We start from the raw sequence: 17757 nt of genomic DNA, 5'->3' as shown, positions 1-17757 counted from the left end.
GATATTTGGAGAAAGCCCCTGCTAGCTGAACATATGTGATAATGTAGTAATCACTATCACAGGCCTGAGAGCTCCTAGAGGGTCATTCCTCTGCGGGCAGGGGAGAGTAAAGCCTCGGTTTGCAAGCGTCCTCCCGCTCGGGCTGCGGTGGGTATAGCGCCAGACAGAGCTGGAGAGAGACACAATTAAGAAATGCAGTGGTGTGTGTCGTACCCCGCGTCTGCAGCATACCAATGAAGACCAGCCCAGCTCTCCGGTCTTAGGTATAGCCCACCCCCGCCATGATCTAATTAGACCATCTCTTTGTAAATGGGAATGAGATTACAGGACAGGATAGCATGCCGTTTGCTGCGGGTTGCTGGAGGTCACAGCTAAGTCATTACCTGGCCCTAGATCCAGCCCTGAATGACACGGGGAGAATGAAAATAGTCATTACCCATGCGGTCTTTATTCAGAGAAATAAAGACTTACCCTTCTGTTTACTAGGTTACATTCAGTGCATTCGGTTTTTCTGTGTAGGAACTTCACTACGGTTGTATTAACTCCTGTGCAGAGTGTGTGTGTGGGCTGTATATAAAAGGCCCTATAATTTATAAGCCGTTTTCTCATAGGGACCAAAAAAGAAAACATTTGTTGTGGGGACATTGTTGTGTCCCCACAACGTAGGGTTTACCAGGACCACACAATCTCTCTCTCTCTCTCTCTCTCTCTCTCTCTCTCTCTCACACGCACATTTATTTATTACTGCTATTAAAGCTATAGCGTACTTTATCATATGGGTTGCAGGCCACCGCTGCATGTTGCACTTAATAACACCCTTTAGCCATGATTATATTCATAAAACAGAAAACATGATAGGAATAGGAATATGTTGCTGGTTGGTTATCAAACTTCTGTCCCATAGACCAAAGATGAACACATTTCACGCAATGGCAGAGTTACCTTTGAGCTAAAAGTGTCAGTCTCTTATTGCTGGCTTGTGTTGGCTCCTGAATTTGAACATGGACTGACACAAGTTAGTTTTTGTAGCTTTGCTCTAAAACCAAAGGTTGTGTGAGTCCAAACTGTGCAGAGATGACAGAACTCATTATATGAGACATTCAGACGAGAGTTTGGATGAAATCTGTCTCAAAGTCTAAGACTGCTTTTGTAAAACAAATTACTTTTTTTTACCGGAACCCTAATATCAGCTTTAATTGCATAAAATGAAAAAAGGAAGAAAAGATCAAGACCACAAACAGCATTTATCTGACTGGATTTTACATTTTATTTAGTGTCTGTCTCTTTTTATTGTTTCAGTCCTCAGAATATGACTTATCAACAATGATTAACAGTATGAGTTTTGTTCACTTAATAACAAATGTCACTGCAGAAATTTTTCGTAAACGCCTTTATTCTTTTCATTTTTACTTATATATCTATGTATCCATGTTTATACATAAAAAAAAGAACAGAAAAAGTAATACAGTATCTCTCTCTGTCTATACATTTTAAATCTATTTATTAATATTTGTGTGTATTAATATTTTTATGCTTAGAAAATCGCACATTAACCTAGAAACATGTTACTACAGTATAGGCACTAGAGCAAGGACAGCTCATTTTATATATATATATATATATATATATATATATGAACTATCAAGTATCACTTTGATATTAAAAAATAAACCATAAGAACATACTTGATTACTGATCTTCAAAATCTATGATAATAAATACACATTATTAAGGTAAACTTTATATGCAGTGCTATCTTACAATGTCAAGTGTTTACTAATGCGTTTCAGTGGAAGACCAGTTATATGGCAGTGTACTTTAGTAAGCAAGCTACCGGCTTCTATTTAAAGTAAGAGCAATCGTAAACAAACCCACAACACCTGCAAATGATTCACCGCAAACACCAAAGGGCCGAAACACCCAATGAGCTCATCACGCCATTATGATTATGCATCAGGGAATTACTCTTCAAGTGCTGTTTTATGTGAGAAATACATATTCATATAGTTTATATCAGGGAACACAGGTGGAATCTCATCCATGGGGTGTACTAGCAAATGTTTTGCAGGTGTGGACGTCTTATTTAATTTCTTAGACTCAAGACTAAATGCTGAATATTTCCGTTTCACCCTTCTGCTCAGCTAATATAAAATATAAACGGAAAAGGCAAACAAAAGTAGCCTAACACAAGTAGCCGTTACTGATGTCAATGGCGTTACACTGTCCAGTCTTGATGGTTAGAGTCTCCAGGGCGTCCTGCTGTAGGTAGTGAGGAACAAGGTGGTCCCGCCGCCTCCCGTTCCTACACACTTCCTCATCTTCATCCTCTTCCGCACTGGACGTGTTGCCGTTCACCTCCATGTCCAGTTCGTTGGCACCAAACGGGTCACTGCAGGACGAATACTCAATCTCCTCTGTGCAGGGCGGCTCGTCATCCTCGAAACAACTGAACAAATAAACACAAAGGTCATAAGTAAGTAGTGTTAACGTGTTTTGGTTACTTAAAATAAAGCTGAAATAACATTAAATATAAATATTAGATGAAAAACAAATTACAATTAGTCAACTAACTGAAATAAAACTAAAATATCTAGAACTATTTTCAAAAATCAAAAACTCATTCTGAAAACTCAAACTCATTTATAAATGCCGCATTTATAAAAAATGCCCTAGCATCTTTAAACCTGTGGCAATTATAAGGGAAGTCACAGAGAATTTTGTTCTTATTTCCATTTTATTCTATTTAAATGGTATCTGCAAACAGTGACTGACTGTCGTAAAGTTGAAAGCAATACAGATTCAGAATCAGATTTAATAATGGAAATATTTAAATCTAAGCCGTGACTGATAATCTGGTTTATTTCTGATCTTTTTTTTGTTTTGGCTAATAGAAGTTCTGAATGGCTGGTGACCGTGATAGAGATGATAATCAAACATGAGACATGTTGAGACATGAGCTGTAAAGGCTCCGCCCTCTTCTGGAAAGTGGGGCGGGGAGCAGCAGCTCATTTGCATTTAAAGAGACATGCACGAAAACAGCATGTTTTTCCTTCCACTCAAAAATGTGGGACTCATTTACAGCATGATGTAATAAATGATAAGTGGGGTATTTTGAGCTGAAACTTCACAGACACAATCTGAGACATGTTACATCTTGAAAAAAGAGGCATAATATGTCCCCTTTAAAAAGTTAGTAGCCGAATAGGCTGGTGAGTAAAAAAGTTATTTTCAAAACCTGTACATAATACTTAAAAAAACTACAGCAATGCATTTGAAAAAGGCCTCCGCTTTGAAGAAAAAAAAAAAATTAAGTGCTCTGTAAATCATCACTTCATCAGCACAGAGCAAAATTAATTTGAATGGGAACGCATCGCTCTGTCCCCGCCACTGCATCTGGCGAAGGACGCTGTGACCTTGAGTTTGTGGAGTGTTTTGATTGACAGTAAACATAAAGCCCAGTCACACTAATCAGATCAAAACCACAGGGATCCATGGAGAACGTGGATGTGATGAGCAATCCGATTCGTCCGTCCTCGCCACCGGTATGTGTGTGCGCGCACGTGTGAGTCTGTTTATCATTTTCTCTGCCCTGGGTGGAAATGAAAGGGAAAAAAATAACATCTGGTGTGCCACAATGTGAAGAACAACATTGTATTTTCCCCTCTTCATTATATTGGAAAGATGAGATGACGCTCTGGGTGAAAGACAGAGTGTGTGGGAGCGGTCTCATGAGACGCAGGAGACATGTCCCTTTCACAAACAAATCACGTCCTCTTGACTCGCAAAATGAACCAATTTGTTATGCGGTTGTCATTGCGGCAACAGGTGCGTGTTACTCGTCTATTCTTCTGGCTGTTACTGGGTGTCCAAATTCAGTGCGGGACACATAACAAGCAGGGATATTAGTGTCTGTTTTGTGGTCGAGCACCTGTCTGTTGTAAGGAGAGATGAATTGCATATATAGACCACATGACTGAGTCTAATAAGGCCTTTTGAGTATTTGAACAGTTCTTTATAAACGAAGTTGAAACAAATGCTTATGGAGTTTTGAGAAACCTTTTGTTTTGAAAACCATAAAGGGTGTCACAAGTCATCTGTTATTTTTTGGACACAAAAAAAACTAAAACAATAAAACAAAAACAAAAATTGTTCAAGCATTCTTGCTCGCCACTGCTATTTAAAAGGATTCATGAAGATATTATGGAACACCTAAAGGGACATGGTGATGAAAAAAAAAATGATATGTGTGTTTTTTGTGTTCTCTAGCGAATGTTTTGCGTTCCCCAATAAATTTTTTTAAGAAACGCAAAGCTACTGCGAGCGAATCCAAAAAAAATTTGAGATAGAAAGCAAAATCACCATTTTCCCTTTGAGGCGCCGTAAGATATAGAAAGTTGACGATACAATAATATACACACACACACACACACACACACACACACACACACACACACACACACACACACACACACACACACACACACACACACACACACACACACACACACACACACACACACACACACACACACACACACACACACACACACACACACACATTTAATTTGAAAGTTCTTTGGAAGCAATTTTGTCCTTTGAGCTCTGGAGACTCACTCATTGAGTTATGACACTGCAGGAAGGACGAAAATCATTATCGACTTCCATAGAAATACCGCAGAGACGTGTCAATACCTTACAGAATGAACTCATAATGATCAGGTTTACGGAAACAAGAAACAAGGCACCTTCATCTGTGTAAAGCTACACCACCTCAAACTATACAGTTTGTGGCAGTTTAACAGTGATGCAGGTTTCTGACTTGAGTTCTATACTTGAGTTCTCTGAAAGCAAAGTCTTGGTGTGCTTATGCAGGTCTGCTTTCAATTACTTTAAGTGGCCGCTGAGCGAGAGCTGTGTTCATTTCTATGCCGCTTGGCCACGGCGAGTTCATGCATCTTTATGCCAGTCAGCTGGTCGGCTTTTCAGCACTCGATCATAAAAACACAACACCGTACATCTCCAAAGATCGTAAGATGACAGTGTAGACGGAATGAGAGAGAACGTGAGATAGATACAGGGAGACTGGGGTTAGCTGTCTAATTTTTTCTCCATATTTGATCAGGTAGCTTCACTTTCTGTAAATGTCTCTATAGACACATAGCTTTCAGTGATCACCTTGGGGGAAAATATGCAGTTTATTACTGTTATTTTAGCAATATGCATATTTGTATTCATATTTTGTATTATATTTATTTTTTTATTTTCAGTTTTCATTTTAATATTAGTTTCAGTAACAATGCTATGTGTTTTTGATATAAAAAAGGATTCTACTTAGATTTATTTGTTTCAATCATTTTAGTACTTCAAAATAACTTAAAATAAACTTATTTTAAGTAAGTAGCATACACAACACTTCTACTATTTGCATTTTAAGTTGAAGTATTTTATATAATATATTTATTTCAGCTTTATTTCACTAACAAAAACAAAGTTTTTGGCAAAAGTTAGTTGGCAATAACAACAACTTCTGTGACAACATGGCCCAATAGCGGGCACTATAGGGTAAACTTTCACAGTGCAACTTGCCATTAAAATCAACATGAATTGGCATTTACAACCCAATTTACTTCTGTAATGCAATATATTTCCAAATGAAATGGTATTATAAATCGAGAAATTACTGGATGCTGAAAACTAAGCGTACATGCCAGAATGGAACTCAAACAAGGCCAAAATAGCTATTTGACTATTGGTTAACATAATCCAATAGGCCCAAGTGATGTCAAATGAAAATGGAAGTTGTTTAAGAGGAAAAACAAGTTACTGCATTATGATTTAAGATTATGAACATGATATTTTGTGCTCTATGTAATATGTAACTACCCCGGTCATTATGGAAAAAGAAAGCAAAAAATGTAAGAAGGAATGAAATATATAATTTAAATTCCCTAAAGTCAATGGTGTTTTAGAGGAAGTTAAATGTGTCCTGTGTGACTAATTTGCTGCAGGTTTCCAGAACACAATAACCAGCCATTTCAATTAATCCAAGATCACTTGTAATTCAGCGTACAGATGGAAGACAATCAATGCCTATCAGGAGGATAATGCTGCTGTGGCTGGAGACTGAACACTGGGACTCTGGGCGATAGATAAACGGACAGTTGCAGGGTTTGCGGCTGACCCTTCTTTTACATGCGCTTCCACTGTCAACCAGCAGGGGCTAACTGGACTGTGCTAACCAGACATCGACTCCTTGATTTCGTCATCCTTAAAGCAGAGGAAGGATCTGCGGAAGGAGATTATATAAAATCTACAAATAATTCATATAATGCATATGTGCACTGTATGTAAAAGCCTATACATTCTGTAAAAGTTAATGCATAAAGTATTACGTAAATATTTGAACATTTATGTTGTTATATTTGTCAATAATCAGTTTTGATCAATTAAAATGGCAATTAAAGTAAAAATCTTTATATATCATTATGCTTTTTATATATGACACCATAAATTCAACATGACTGATGGTAGTGTTGATGAGACACATACCTCTGGGCTCAATACCATGATGGTCGTTTAACCAAACCAACTCAATCAGGCTTTGTTGGTACCATGATGCTGATCATCAACTTTCTCTGTCAACTCAGGCTTTGATACTGAGTTCATGGAGCGCGTGCACATGAAAGCGTGACATCAGTTGCGAACAGCCAATCACATGCCTTGAAACAGAGCAACTATGATTCACTTCTCGCGAGAGAACCAGCGAGATTCATTTATCTCTTCTGCCGAACATGAAGAGATTGAAGAATAGGAATTGCATTAATGCATTAATAAAATACAGCAAGAAGAAAATATCTTGCTATATCAGTGCAAGTGAACGTTGTGAGGTTAGTTTAGAGAGTTGATCATATACAGGTCCTTCTCAAAAAATTAGCATATTGTGATAAAGTTCATTATTTTCCATAATGTAATGATAAAAATTAAACTTTCATATATTTTAGATTCATTGCACACCAACTGAAATATTTCAGGTCTTTTATTGTTTTAATACTGATGATTTTGGCATACAGCTCATGAAAACCCAAAATTCCTGTCTCAAAAAATTAGCATATTTCATCCGACCAATAAAAGAAGTGTTTTTAATACAACAAAAAAAAGTCAACCTTCAAATAATTATGTTCAGTTATGCACTCAATAGTCAATACTTGGTCAGGAATCCTTATGCAGAAATGACTGCTTCAATGCGGCGTGGCATGGAGGCAATCAGCCTGTGGCACTGCTGAGGTGTTATGGAGGCCCAGGATGCTTCGATAGCGGCCTTAAGCTCATGCAGAGTGTTGGGTCTTGCATCTCTCAACTTTCTCTTCACAATATCCCACAGATTCTCTATGGGGTTCAGGTCAGGAGAGTTGGCAGGCCAATTGAGCACAGTAATACCATGGTCAGTAAACCATTTACCAATGGTTTTGGCACTGTGAGCAGGTGCCAGGTCGTGCTGAAAAATGAAATCTTCATCTCCATAAAGCTTTTCAGCAGATGGAAGCATGAAGTGCTCCAAAATCTCCTGATAGCTAGCTGCATTGGCCCTGCCCTTGATAAAACACAGTGGACCAACACCAGCAGCTGACATGGCACCCCAGACCATCACTGACTGTGGGTACTTGACACTGGACTTCAGGCATTTTGGCATTTCGTTCTCCCCAGTCTTCCTCCAGACTCTGGCACCTTGATTTCCGAATGACATGCAAAACTCAGCAACAGTCCAGTGCTGCTTCTCTGTAGCCCAGGTCAGGCGCTTCTGCCGCTGTTTCTGGTTCAAAAGTGTCTTGACCTAGGGAATGCGGCACCTGTAGCCCATTTCCTGCACACGCCTGTGCACGGTGGCTCTGGATGTTTCTACTCCAGACTCAGTCCACTGCTTCCGCAGGTCCCCAAGGTCTGGAATCGGTCCTTCTCCACAATCTTCCTCAGGGTCCGGTCACCTCTTCTCGTTGTGCAGCGGTTTTTGCCACACTTTTTCCTTCCCACAGACTTCCCACTGAGGTGCCTTGATACAGCACTCTGTGAACAGCCTATTTGTTCAGAAATTTCTTTCTGTGTCTTACCCTCTTGCTTGAGGGTGTCAATGATGGCCTTCTGGACAGCAGTCAGGTGGGCAGTCTTACCCATGATTGCGGTTTTGAGTAATGAAACAGGCTGTGAGTTTTAAAAAGCCTCAGGAATCTTTTGCAGGTGTTTAGAGTTAATTAGTTGATTCAGATGATTAGGTTAATAGCTCGTTTAGAGACCCTTTTCATGATATGCTAATTTTTTGAGACAGGAATTTTGGGTTTTCATGAGCTGTATGCCAAAATCATCAGTATTAAAACAATAAAAGACCTAAAATATTTCAGTTGGTGTGCAATGAATCTAAAATATATGAAAGTCTAATTTTTATCATTACATTATGGAAAATAATGAACTTCATCACAATATGCTAATTTTTTGAGAAGGACCTGTATATAGGTATACAGAGACATGGGAGTCAAGATTCCAAATCTTATTAATATTACATATCTGTATATAATTATGTCCATTTAAACTACATTTTTAATAATAATTATTTAAACTAATAATGCTCATGCGTAATAGATTAGGGGTATAATTATTGTATAAATCATATAAAATAATTATAATAAATAATCATTATTAAAAGCCAGGCAATTTTGGTTTTAAAAAGCTTTTACTATGTGACTTCAAATAACTGGGGGAGTGACTGTATTGCATCAGAGATGTGTCACTTTGCGTGATGAACACTGCTAAAAGCCAAACCCCTTTCATGGTGTTTAAAACCCAGGGTTGCAAACTAAAACTGAAACATACCTGGCTAGCCACCTAAAACAGCTTCATGGTATAGGCCCTGGAACAGTTTCATCTCTCAAAATACAACTAACAACTACAACAAAAAATACTATCTTGGGGTTGGGAACACCTATTATATAAAATGTTTTCACCGTTTGACTTGTCAAATGCTGGTCTGATGTAAAGATAAAAAAAAATATCTGCCCTAGTTTCCTTCCATCCCATCCATTGAGTGTTTACCCAGCAGAATGAGTGAGTGAATGGGTGAATGTGAGGCAATATGTATTGCGTCTGTAATGGGTCTGTTAAAGCGATATATAAATGGCCTAATGGTAACAGAGTTGGACTGGTGACCCAAAGGTTGCTGGTTCGTTTCCAGTACCGGCAGGAATATGACTGAGGTGTCCTTGACCAAGGCACCTAACCCCCAATCGCTCCCCGGGCGCCACTCAAGGCTGCCCGCTGCTCCGGGTGTGTGTATCCACGTTTGCAGTGTGTGTGTGTGTGTTCACTACTCTGCTCCTGCACTTACTTGGAATTTGACTTCTGCATTTAAACCATCCAAGTATGGGTTACCATACTTGGCCATCATGTGTCACTTTCACTTTTTTTAGAAATAACTTCTTATGTTTTGCTATAGGTTTGATGGTTGAAACATCTGATTTGCACTTTTGTCACCTCTAAATGCTCAGAGTCATCTCTTAGACACGGGAAGCATCTAGACAAATCCACTATTTTGGTTTAATGATCTACAGAAGTCTCTGTTGGCTCGGCTAAATTGGTACGTGTGCTTCTGAAACACTAGCGCGTTCTCCATTTGTCATCTCGCCAGCACGCTAGAAGAAAGAGTTGGAATTCCACTTTGGATAGTTGCTAAGTAAATAAATCATTCATTCAAGTATTATGCAAATATTTACACGGCCCGTGCCACATCTCGATGAATACGAGTACAGAAATGTGGCAAAGACACTTTTTTCTCCCTCTCGTGGTGCACAAAACGAATCAATGGTACACTGAAATTGACCCTATAATCTACATACACATTGTGAATGCAGACATTTGATTGCATTATTATTCCGACAGGCTGTATATGTCTGCTGGGAGGATGTTTTCAAACAAACAAGATTTTCTAACAATTTGTTTCTATTGTAGGCTATAAACTGCAAAAAAGCAGCACAATGCTCATTATCTTTACTTTGACTAACCTCACCGAGTTAAATGTATGCCTTAGCATTTTGGCTGTTTTCAGGATATTTTGCGTTCGCAATTCAAAGGTGTCCTCAGATCTTGTCAGGGGTGATCAATAGACCACAAACTGTGGCTTAGACTTCATTAGGAAATCATATTTCTGTTTCCTTCTCTGAGTATTTAACAGAAGAAACTGAATTTTAAGGACAAATAGTTTTAAAGGTAATATATTTTTTTTTAAAGAAAGAAAGACATCAATCAACAAAATGCATACACACAATAACGTTCCAAAATATTGGTACGATTTTTTAAGTCAGACCAAAGCGGCACTTATTTGATCATAAGTACAATAAAAACAGTAATATTATTACAACTGAAAATAATTATTTTATTTGACTATCTTCAGTGTCACACGATCCTTCAAAAATCATTCTAATATGCTGATTTGCTGCTCAATAGACATTTATTATCATTATCAAAGATCAAAACAGTTGTGCTTTAATATCCTTTAATAGATAATTAAAAGAAATATTTTGTTTCCTTATGAATATATTTACTGTCACGTCTGATCAATTTAAATACATCTTTGCAAAATTAATTGAATTAATTTCTAGGTCTTTTTAAAACAACTGAATAACAGGTAAGAGCGACATTTTCATACAGGTTATAGATTCATTGTCAGGCCTAAAATTATATTTATGTAATTCAACCACAAATATTTTATTTACACAAGTCATTTCCTCATTTAGTCTCCCATGGCTTGTCTATTGTGTATGCACAATAGCACAGAAACCTTTTGTTAGTTTTGTAATTATATGCAATCTCTATCGGATTATCAATGTCATCCCATCGACACATTCCAGAGCAATCAGAATCGACAATCAAAATACAATGGAAGTGAGAGACGGGGGCCAATCAGCTCCCACCATCACCTCCTGACCAAGAACAATCCACGGGTCATTAGAATTCTCCCCTCGCTGGTTTGATAAAGAGTCTTAGCGGCTTGAATTTTAAAAGCCTAATTTTGCAGTGAGGGGAGAAAAAAAACAGCTTCAGTTGGGGCTGGAGAAGACATTTCTACTTTATTCAAATCAAAAAGCAAAAGCAATGAAACAACTCATTCATACACAAAGCTGCTGTTCTGACACAAGTTCAAGATGCATTCAAATCACTATATTCATGTACAGCGGATTGTGCCATACAGTTGATGTGACCAATTTCAGTTTCAGAAAATTCATTTTCTTTGAACACCAACCAAACTTTGATGCCACCATCAAAACTTTACTTTATTAATACTACGCTCACAGAGAAATGCTACTATAAAACACAGCTACAATAATATATTTTCAAATTTGGTAACATTTTAAATAATATTGAATTTGGTAACATTAGTTAACATGATTAACAGTGAACAATACTTCAACAACATTTATCTTAATTAATGTTAATCTCAGCATTTACTATTGCATTTTAAAGATCATAAATTATGTCTGTTAACATTAGTTAATGCACTGTAAACTAACATGGACATTTTTATTAACAAACATTAACAAAGGTTAATAAACGCTGTAAAAATACATTGTTCATTGTTAGTTTGTGTTGTTTAATGCATTAACGAATGTTAACAAATGTGACCTTATTGTAGAGTGTTAATATGTATTTATAAATCCAAATATTAAGTTATGAGTCTTAACTCTATCCCCGCCAGCGTTTAAAAAAAAAGTTGCCAGCCACCGCTAGCATTTTTGATCATTTCCACAAAATTTTCATGGCCCCTAGAATATTTTGTTGTATGAATATCTGAACATGCAATATATCAAAAGAAAGAGCTGACCCTCTGCAGGAGATTCTTAAATATATAAAATGTATATATTCTGGATTTACATTTATAACTAGGAATTAACTATGCAAATTGTGAATATAGAGGCACACACAGACACACACACACACACACACACACACACACACACACACACACACACACACACACACACACACACACACACACACACACACACGATAATAAAATAATATACACACACACACACACACACACACACACACACACACACACACACACACACACACACACACACACACACACACATCACAGAAAATTACAAAATAACTAAAGATTATACAAGTATATTTTTGTTGCTATTTTGTAGCCTATTTAAAGTACATCTTTTAATTTTTCAACAAAACTATTAAAACTGTCAAATCATGCAGTTCTATCTCAGAGTAAAGCTGTTTTTAAATCGAAAAAGTTAAAAACGATAGAAGAAAAATGCATTTACATGTTTTTACAGCAGTTATTCAATGATGATAATAATAAAAAACAAACAACAACAACAAAAAGATTTATCAATTTCACGGCTTATATATGGTTGGTTTCTTGGACAGAAGCATCTTCTTTATACATACTTTATACCGTATCTTAATGACTTATAACTCTCCCTAAATAAAAAGATTTATATCAGAACTGAAAAAAAACTGTTTCCCAAATTGATGAACTTTCACTAAATTAAGTTTATCTGTACATTGTGAAGAGGACAGATACAATTAATGCAGTTAATACGCATAAAGAGCCAGCAAGATGCTTCATGTTAACGACATTACTGATATTTCAGCTCATTAGAATTCAGAACCATGATTTAAATACACTAAAAAATGGGTTGAGTATATCTGGAGAGAGGTGTACACAACCACGGCATGTATTCGCTTCTCAAATCCCCTGGTTAAGACCTGCTCCAATATATATATATATATATATATATATATATATATATATATATATATATATATATATATATATATATATTAGGGCTGGGAAAAGATTAATCGCATCCAAAATAAAAGTTTGTGTTTACATAATATATGTGTGTGCACTGTGTATAATTATTTTGTGTATATAAATACACACACATGCATGTATACATATAAGACAAAATTGTTATTTATATATAAAATATTTATATTTATATATAATATAAATTATAAATACATATATACATGCAAATATTTCTTAAATATATACATGCATATGTGTGTATTTATATATATATACAAAATAATCATACAAAGTGAACACACATATATTATGTAAACACAAACTTTTATTTTGGATGCGATTAATCGCGATTAATCTTTTCCCAGCCCTAATATATATATATATATATATATATATATATATATATATATATATATCATAAACTACTTCCAATGGATTACAGTTTCACATCCATAAACTACTTATGAGGGGGCAGAAAGTAAGGATAAGACAGATAATACCACTAAAACTGTACTTACTTTTCTCTAAATATCATGATCTTTCCAGAATTATGACACTGTTTAGTCAAGAAGATTTAAACCTGCAAACTAACTAGCAAAAGTAAACATTTATATATACTAATAAATGACATAACTATACATTATGATAATATCCTAATACATGCACTATATGCATATATAAACATTTAATCAGTTTAAATAAAAAATAATATTTATGATTTAATAATAATAATAATAATATTTTTGCCATTAGCAATTAATTTTTTTTTTTGGATTTAAACCTGTTCAAACTAGCAAAACTAATTATTTGTATTTACTATAATAAATAAAATATATTTTTATAATGTATTAATAAATGTATTATACTAACATATACTCATATATTTAAATGCAGTAATTTTAATTAAATTATTTTAAGATTTAATTATTTAAAGTAAAAATTATTATTAATAGTTATTACTATACATTTTTTATTTTTCGAAAGACCTCACTATTTAAAGGAAAAATGTCAAAAAATAAATAAAATAAAAAATCTGTGGTAAAACAAAAGCAACAGGCATTTTAAGACCTCAATGGCATGCATTATTTGGAAATAATAAATCTTCTACCCTGAACATGTCAGGCTCTGCAAAAATCTCAGTAAACCGGGTAAAAAAAGACTGAGTAAAAAAGTCCAAAATTCCGGAAATAATTTAATTTGCAGATTAGAAGGGGCAAGCTGCGTGCGAGGGAGTGTTCGTGTCTCCGTGACGGCAGGGAACAGAGATTCAATCAGCTCTCCTGGGAGACGGCCATCGCTGCACAAGGATACGCAGCTCTTGTTTACAGTGTGTGCTCTCACAAACTATTACAGACACCTCATAAGAGATCTGCCAGCAAATATCTCCTAGAAGGCATTAAAATCAACGCCACTCAAAAGCTGTTTGCAGCCCACTTTTCAAGCTCTTATCTTCCCCTCCCTTCTCTGTCTCTGCATCTCAACGCATGCTAGTAAAAGATGTGCAGAGGTAGTTTCATTTTACAACACATCCTGCTATCAAGCCCGTTCATGCGGGGACTGTAACACAGCAGCTCTGAATTTTAAGTATGCTTATAATAATTCTTTTGAAGGGTCTGTCCAATTGTGAATTCATAATTAAACATGCAACTGAACAACTAAGGGATATGAAGTTCTGGCAAACTTTCCGAGGTGCAAAACAATTAGCGGAGCTTCCCTGCGGTTGATCGGCTCAGTGATTTTTGGTGGAATGTTTAGAAATGAATTCCTAAGATGTCATTTCATGGACTAAAAAGTAGATTTAGCACATAAATTTAGTGCAAAAAATTAGCAAAATTGCAATGTTGCTGCCTTCAGAGCAGCATCCGTAACAGAATGTTTTTTGCCAAAGTAAAAAAGCAGAAAGTTTTCTGTGAGGGTTGTGTTAAGCGGTAGGGGTAGAGTTAAGTGATAGAATATACAATATTCTATATTCTAGACCAGTGGTTCTCAACTCCAGTCCTCGGGACCCGCGGCTCTGCACATTTTGTATGTCTCTTTTATCTGACACACTCAGTTCAGATCAAGGAGTCTCTCCTAACGAGCTGGTGATCTGAATCAGGTGTGTTAAATAAGGAGACATATGCTGAGTCCCAATTCGCATATCCTTCCTAAATAGTATTCGAAAAAAGAACTAGTACGTCCCAAATCGTAGTATTTTGAAATGAGTGTTCCAAAGAGACCCGGATGGTCTACTATATCCGGTCAGAATCCAAAGTGTAGATCGATGCACACTCTAACGGCTGATATTTCCCACAACCCATCGCGCGTTGGACGAGGATTCAGTTAGAACTACAAACACGAGTGAAAAGTGTTAAAAAACTACAGACATGGAGGACGCGCGCGAGTCCGGCGGTTGTGTAGAGAGGTTTAGATAAAGGGGTTTAAGTGATTAATTATCACTATCTAACCTGACGAAAATCTATTTATTCAATGTTGGCTACGTTATATTGCATCTGCAGCAGCATTGTGAACTTTTGTAAAGATACGTTTATAGCCATTCAATTTTAAATGCATCATTACATTCAAATTGCAAACACATGAGGAGAGTGAGAGTCTCCGCATGAAAGACCCACGACTGGCAGATGAACGAGCTACAACATTTCTCTCCGAAACGGTAAGAAATTATATTAGATTGAATTGAGGATTTTAACTGTGACGAGATGATTGACAGGGCAGTTTACGGTGATGCACGCGACAGAGCTGTTAAAGATTACGAAGTAGTATGTCCCAAAGCTTGCCTACTCTTTTGCTACACACTCAAAAGTATGTACTTTTTCTTCACAAAAAAGTATAAGTAGAAGTAGGCGAATTGGGACGCAGCAATAAAAAAATGTGCAGAGCAATGGGTCCCGAGGACAGGAGTTGAGAACCACTGTTCTAGACATAATACAATATACAAGACACAAAACATGGAAGCCCAACGTGTGTGTGTGTGTGTGGGAGAGAAACCGTCTCTACTAAGGATGTCTTTTCTGCTTTAAGGTCTGTACTCTGTAGTGATTTGATCACTTCCTTTGACAGTCAGCACAGATGACAACAGATGGATATCACTTTACACTCGAAGGCGGTGACCGCCAAAATCATCCCAGACAAAATCATGTGGATGGTTAATTCACCTCGAGCCCCAGACACGAAAGAGAAGCGAGCGCTTTCAGAGCTGACAGGAAGCCCTTTTTTGTTTGCGACGCGACAATTCGGGATGCTATTTTCCTGCCCAACACTTTTGGTTATGCACTTCCAAATGAAAAGTAGCCCGACAGAACGCTCAATACCTGCTAGATGTCAAATGAAGCCCTGCGGCTCACATGAACACTCTTCATGTTCAAGTCTATTATATCTTTTGTGTCTGAAGTTCAGCTTTTTTGCTTTCATAGTTCAAAAAAAAAGTCCACATAATTGATTTTCTAATAATAAAGCATGACTTTTTTTTTAATAGATTCGGAAATGGGCTTCTATCAACGGCTGAGCATTAAAATGAAATGTTACATTTTTGTGTCTGACCCCAATTTAGTCTCTTTAGAAACGCTTCCTGATGACGTCACTAACCAGCAAGTGTTTTCTTATCTAATGAATTAAAGTCCAAGAAGCCGTTTTGATGCCAGACTCCTCAGAAGATAACAAGCTCTCATAAAAAACGGCTTTGAACGTCTCCACACCTTTCATGACATCTTATATTACAGCTTGACACATTTGTTCACTTCTTTCATTACGCAGTTCGGAAATGAGTACCCACGGTATGTTCTGGCTCGCTGTGTAATTCTTCCCGAGCTCGATTTCTTTTCTTCCTCCACATCAGAGCGGTTCGCCAAAGCCTCCAAGTTGAAAGCTTAGTCAACCATGAAACATTCAATTGCGAGACAAAAGGGGATCTTTAGAAGGGTAGACAAACAGACAGGCAAAAACAAGAAATAACACTAATAACAACAGCAATTGATTATTATCATTTTTAATATTTCCTCAACAATTCTAGGTGAAATTACATGCCAATTGTCCCGTTTTATCCTTTTGCAATATCGTCCTCAGATTCACCCAGCACCTTCAACTATTCCAACAATGAACATTGAGCCGACTTGTGAAACTTATTCCATCAAAAGTTACCACAAACTACATTAACTTGTTAATCCACTCTGAAATGATGGTCGCCCTTCAGGAAACTGAGGAAGGTTGAACCCGCCAGTTAGCTTGCTTCATTTCATTTTATTTAGAGCATTTAAGTTATTCTTTAGAGAGAAATAGACATGCATCACAATGCATTCCAAGGCAGTCTTCATTCTTTAGTTCTTTTTTTGAGGGAGTACAGGTTTATGAGTTGTCATGTATGTGTTGGTCATAGTTTCAGAAAAATAAAATTTTTGTATAACTACCCCAAATCTTCGTAAATGAGGTCAAATGACTTGTATTTACTATGGAATGTTGGTTCCCCAATGTTATTTTTTCCTTTTTCTTTTATTTTTTTTACATAATTTTTTTTATCAAGCCTGCTTTTTAACACATTAAGTGATATTATCTATAAAAATGACATAAAACTTGCAAAATAAATTGCATAAAATTATATTTATTTTTGTATATTGTTGCCTGCTATTAAATGCATGAAGTGTTATTATATATATATATATATATATATATATATATATATATATATATATATATTGTATTCAGGGTGCGAACTACGGGGGAGCTAGGAGGAGCTCGGCTCCACTTAATAAGACATGGACTCCCCTGAAAACATGATTCGTGAAATTTTGGGGGGGGTCTAAAAAATATTGACAATGTTTTATTTTGACGTGAAATTTCAGTTTTGTGTAATGTGATCATCGTGGAGTATTATGTGTAAAATAGCAAAAATATCATTCATTCATGTATGACAGCGATTTAAACCTAATTCACTTCAATAAAGA

General features: G+C 36.4%; 1 protein-coding gene across 2 annotated transcripts in view; it reads right to left on the bottom strand.

Moving 5' to 3' along the window:
- Positions 1 to 1377: 1377 nt before the first annotated feature.
- The window catches only part of agbl1 (AGBL carboxypeptidase 1), a 162327-nt gene continuing 145947 nt past the window's right edge, over positions 1378 to 17757 (bottom strand). For both annotated transcript variants that reach the window (XM_077210420.1, XM_077210421.1), the window contains exon 24: positions 1378 to 2446. In XM_077210420.1, coding sequence (XP_077066535.1) covers positions 2182 to 2446 — 265 coding nt within the window. In that variant the 3' untranslated portion in view covers positions 1378 to 2181. The remainder of the gene's footprint in view (positions 2447 to 17757) is intronic.

This window comes from Siphateles boraxobius, unplaced genomic scaffold (genome assembly GCF_051911475.1).
Source record: "Siphateles boraxobius isolate OS27281-9 unplaced genomic scaffold, OSU_SipBor_1 65, whole genome shotgun sequence".
NCBI classification, from domain to species: Eukaryota; Metazoa; Chordata; class Actinopteri; order Cypriniformes; family Leuciscidae; genus Siphateles; species Siphateles boraxobius.
Note: the sequence above shows the minus strand (reverse complement) of the source record. Positions and strands in the feature narration are given on the sequence as shown.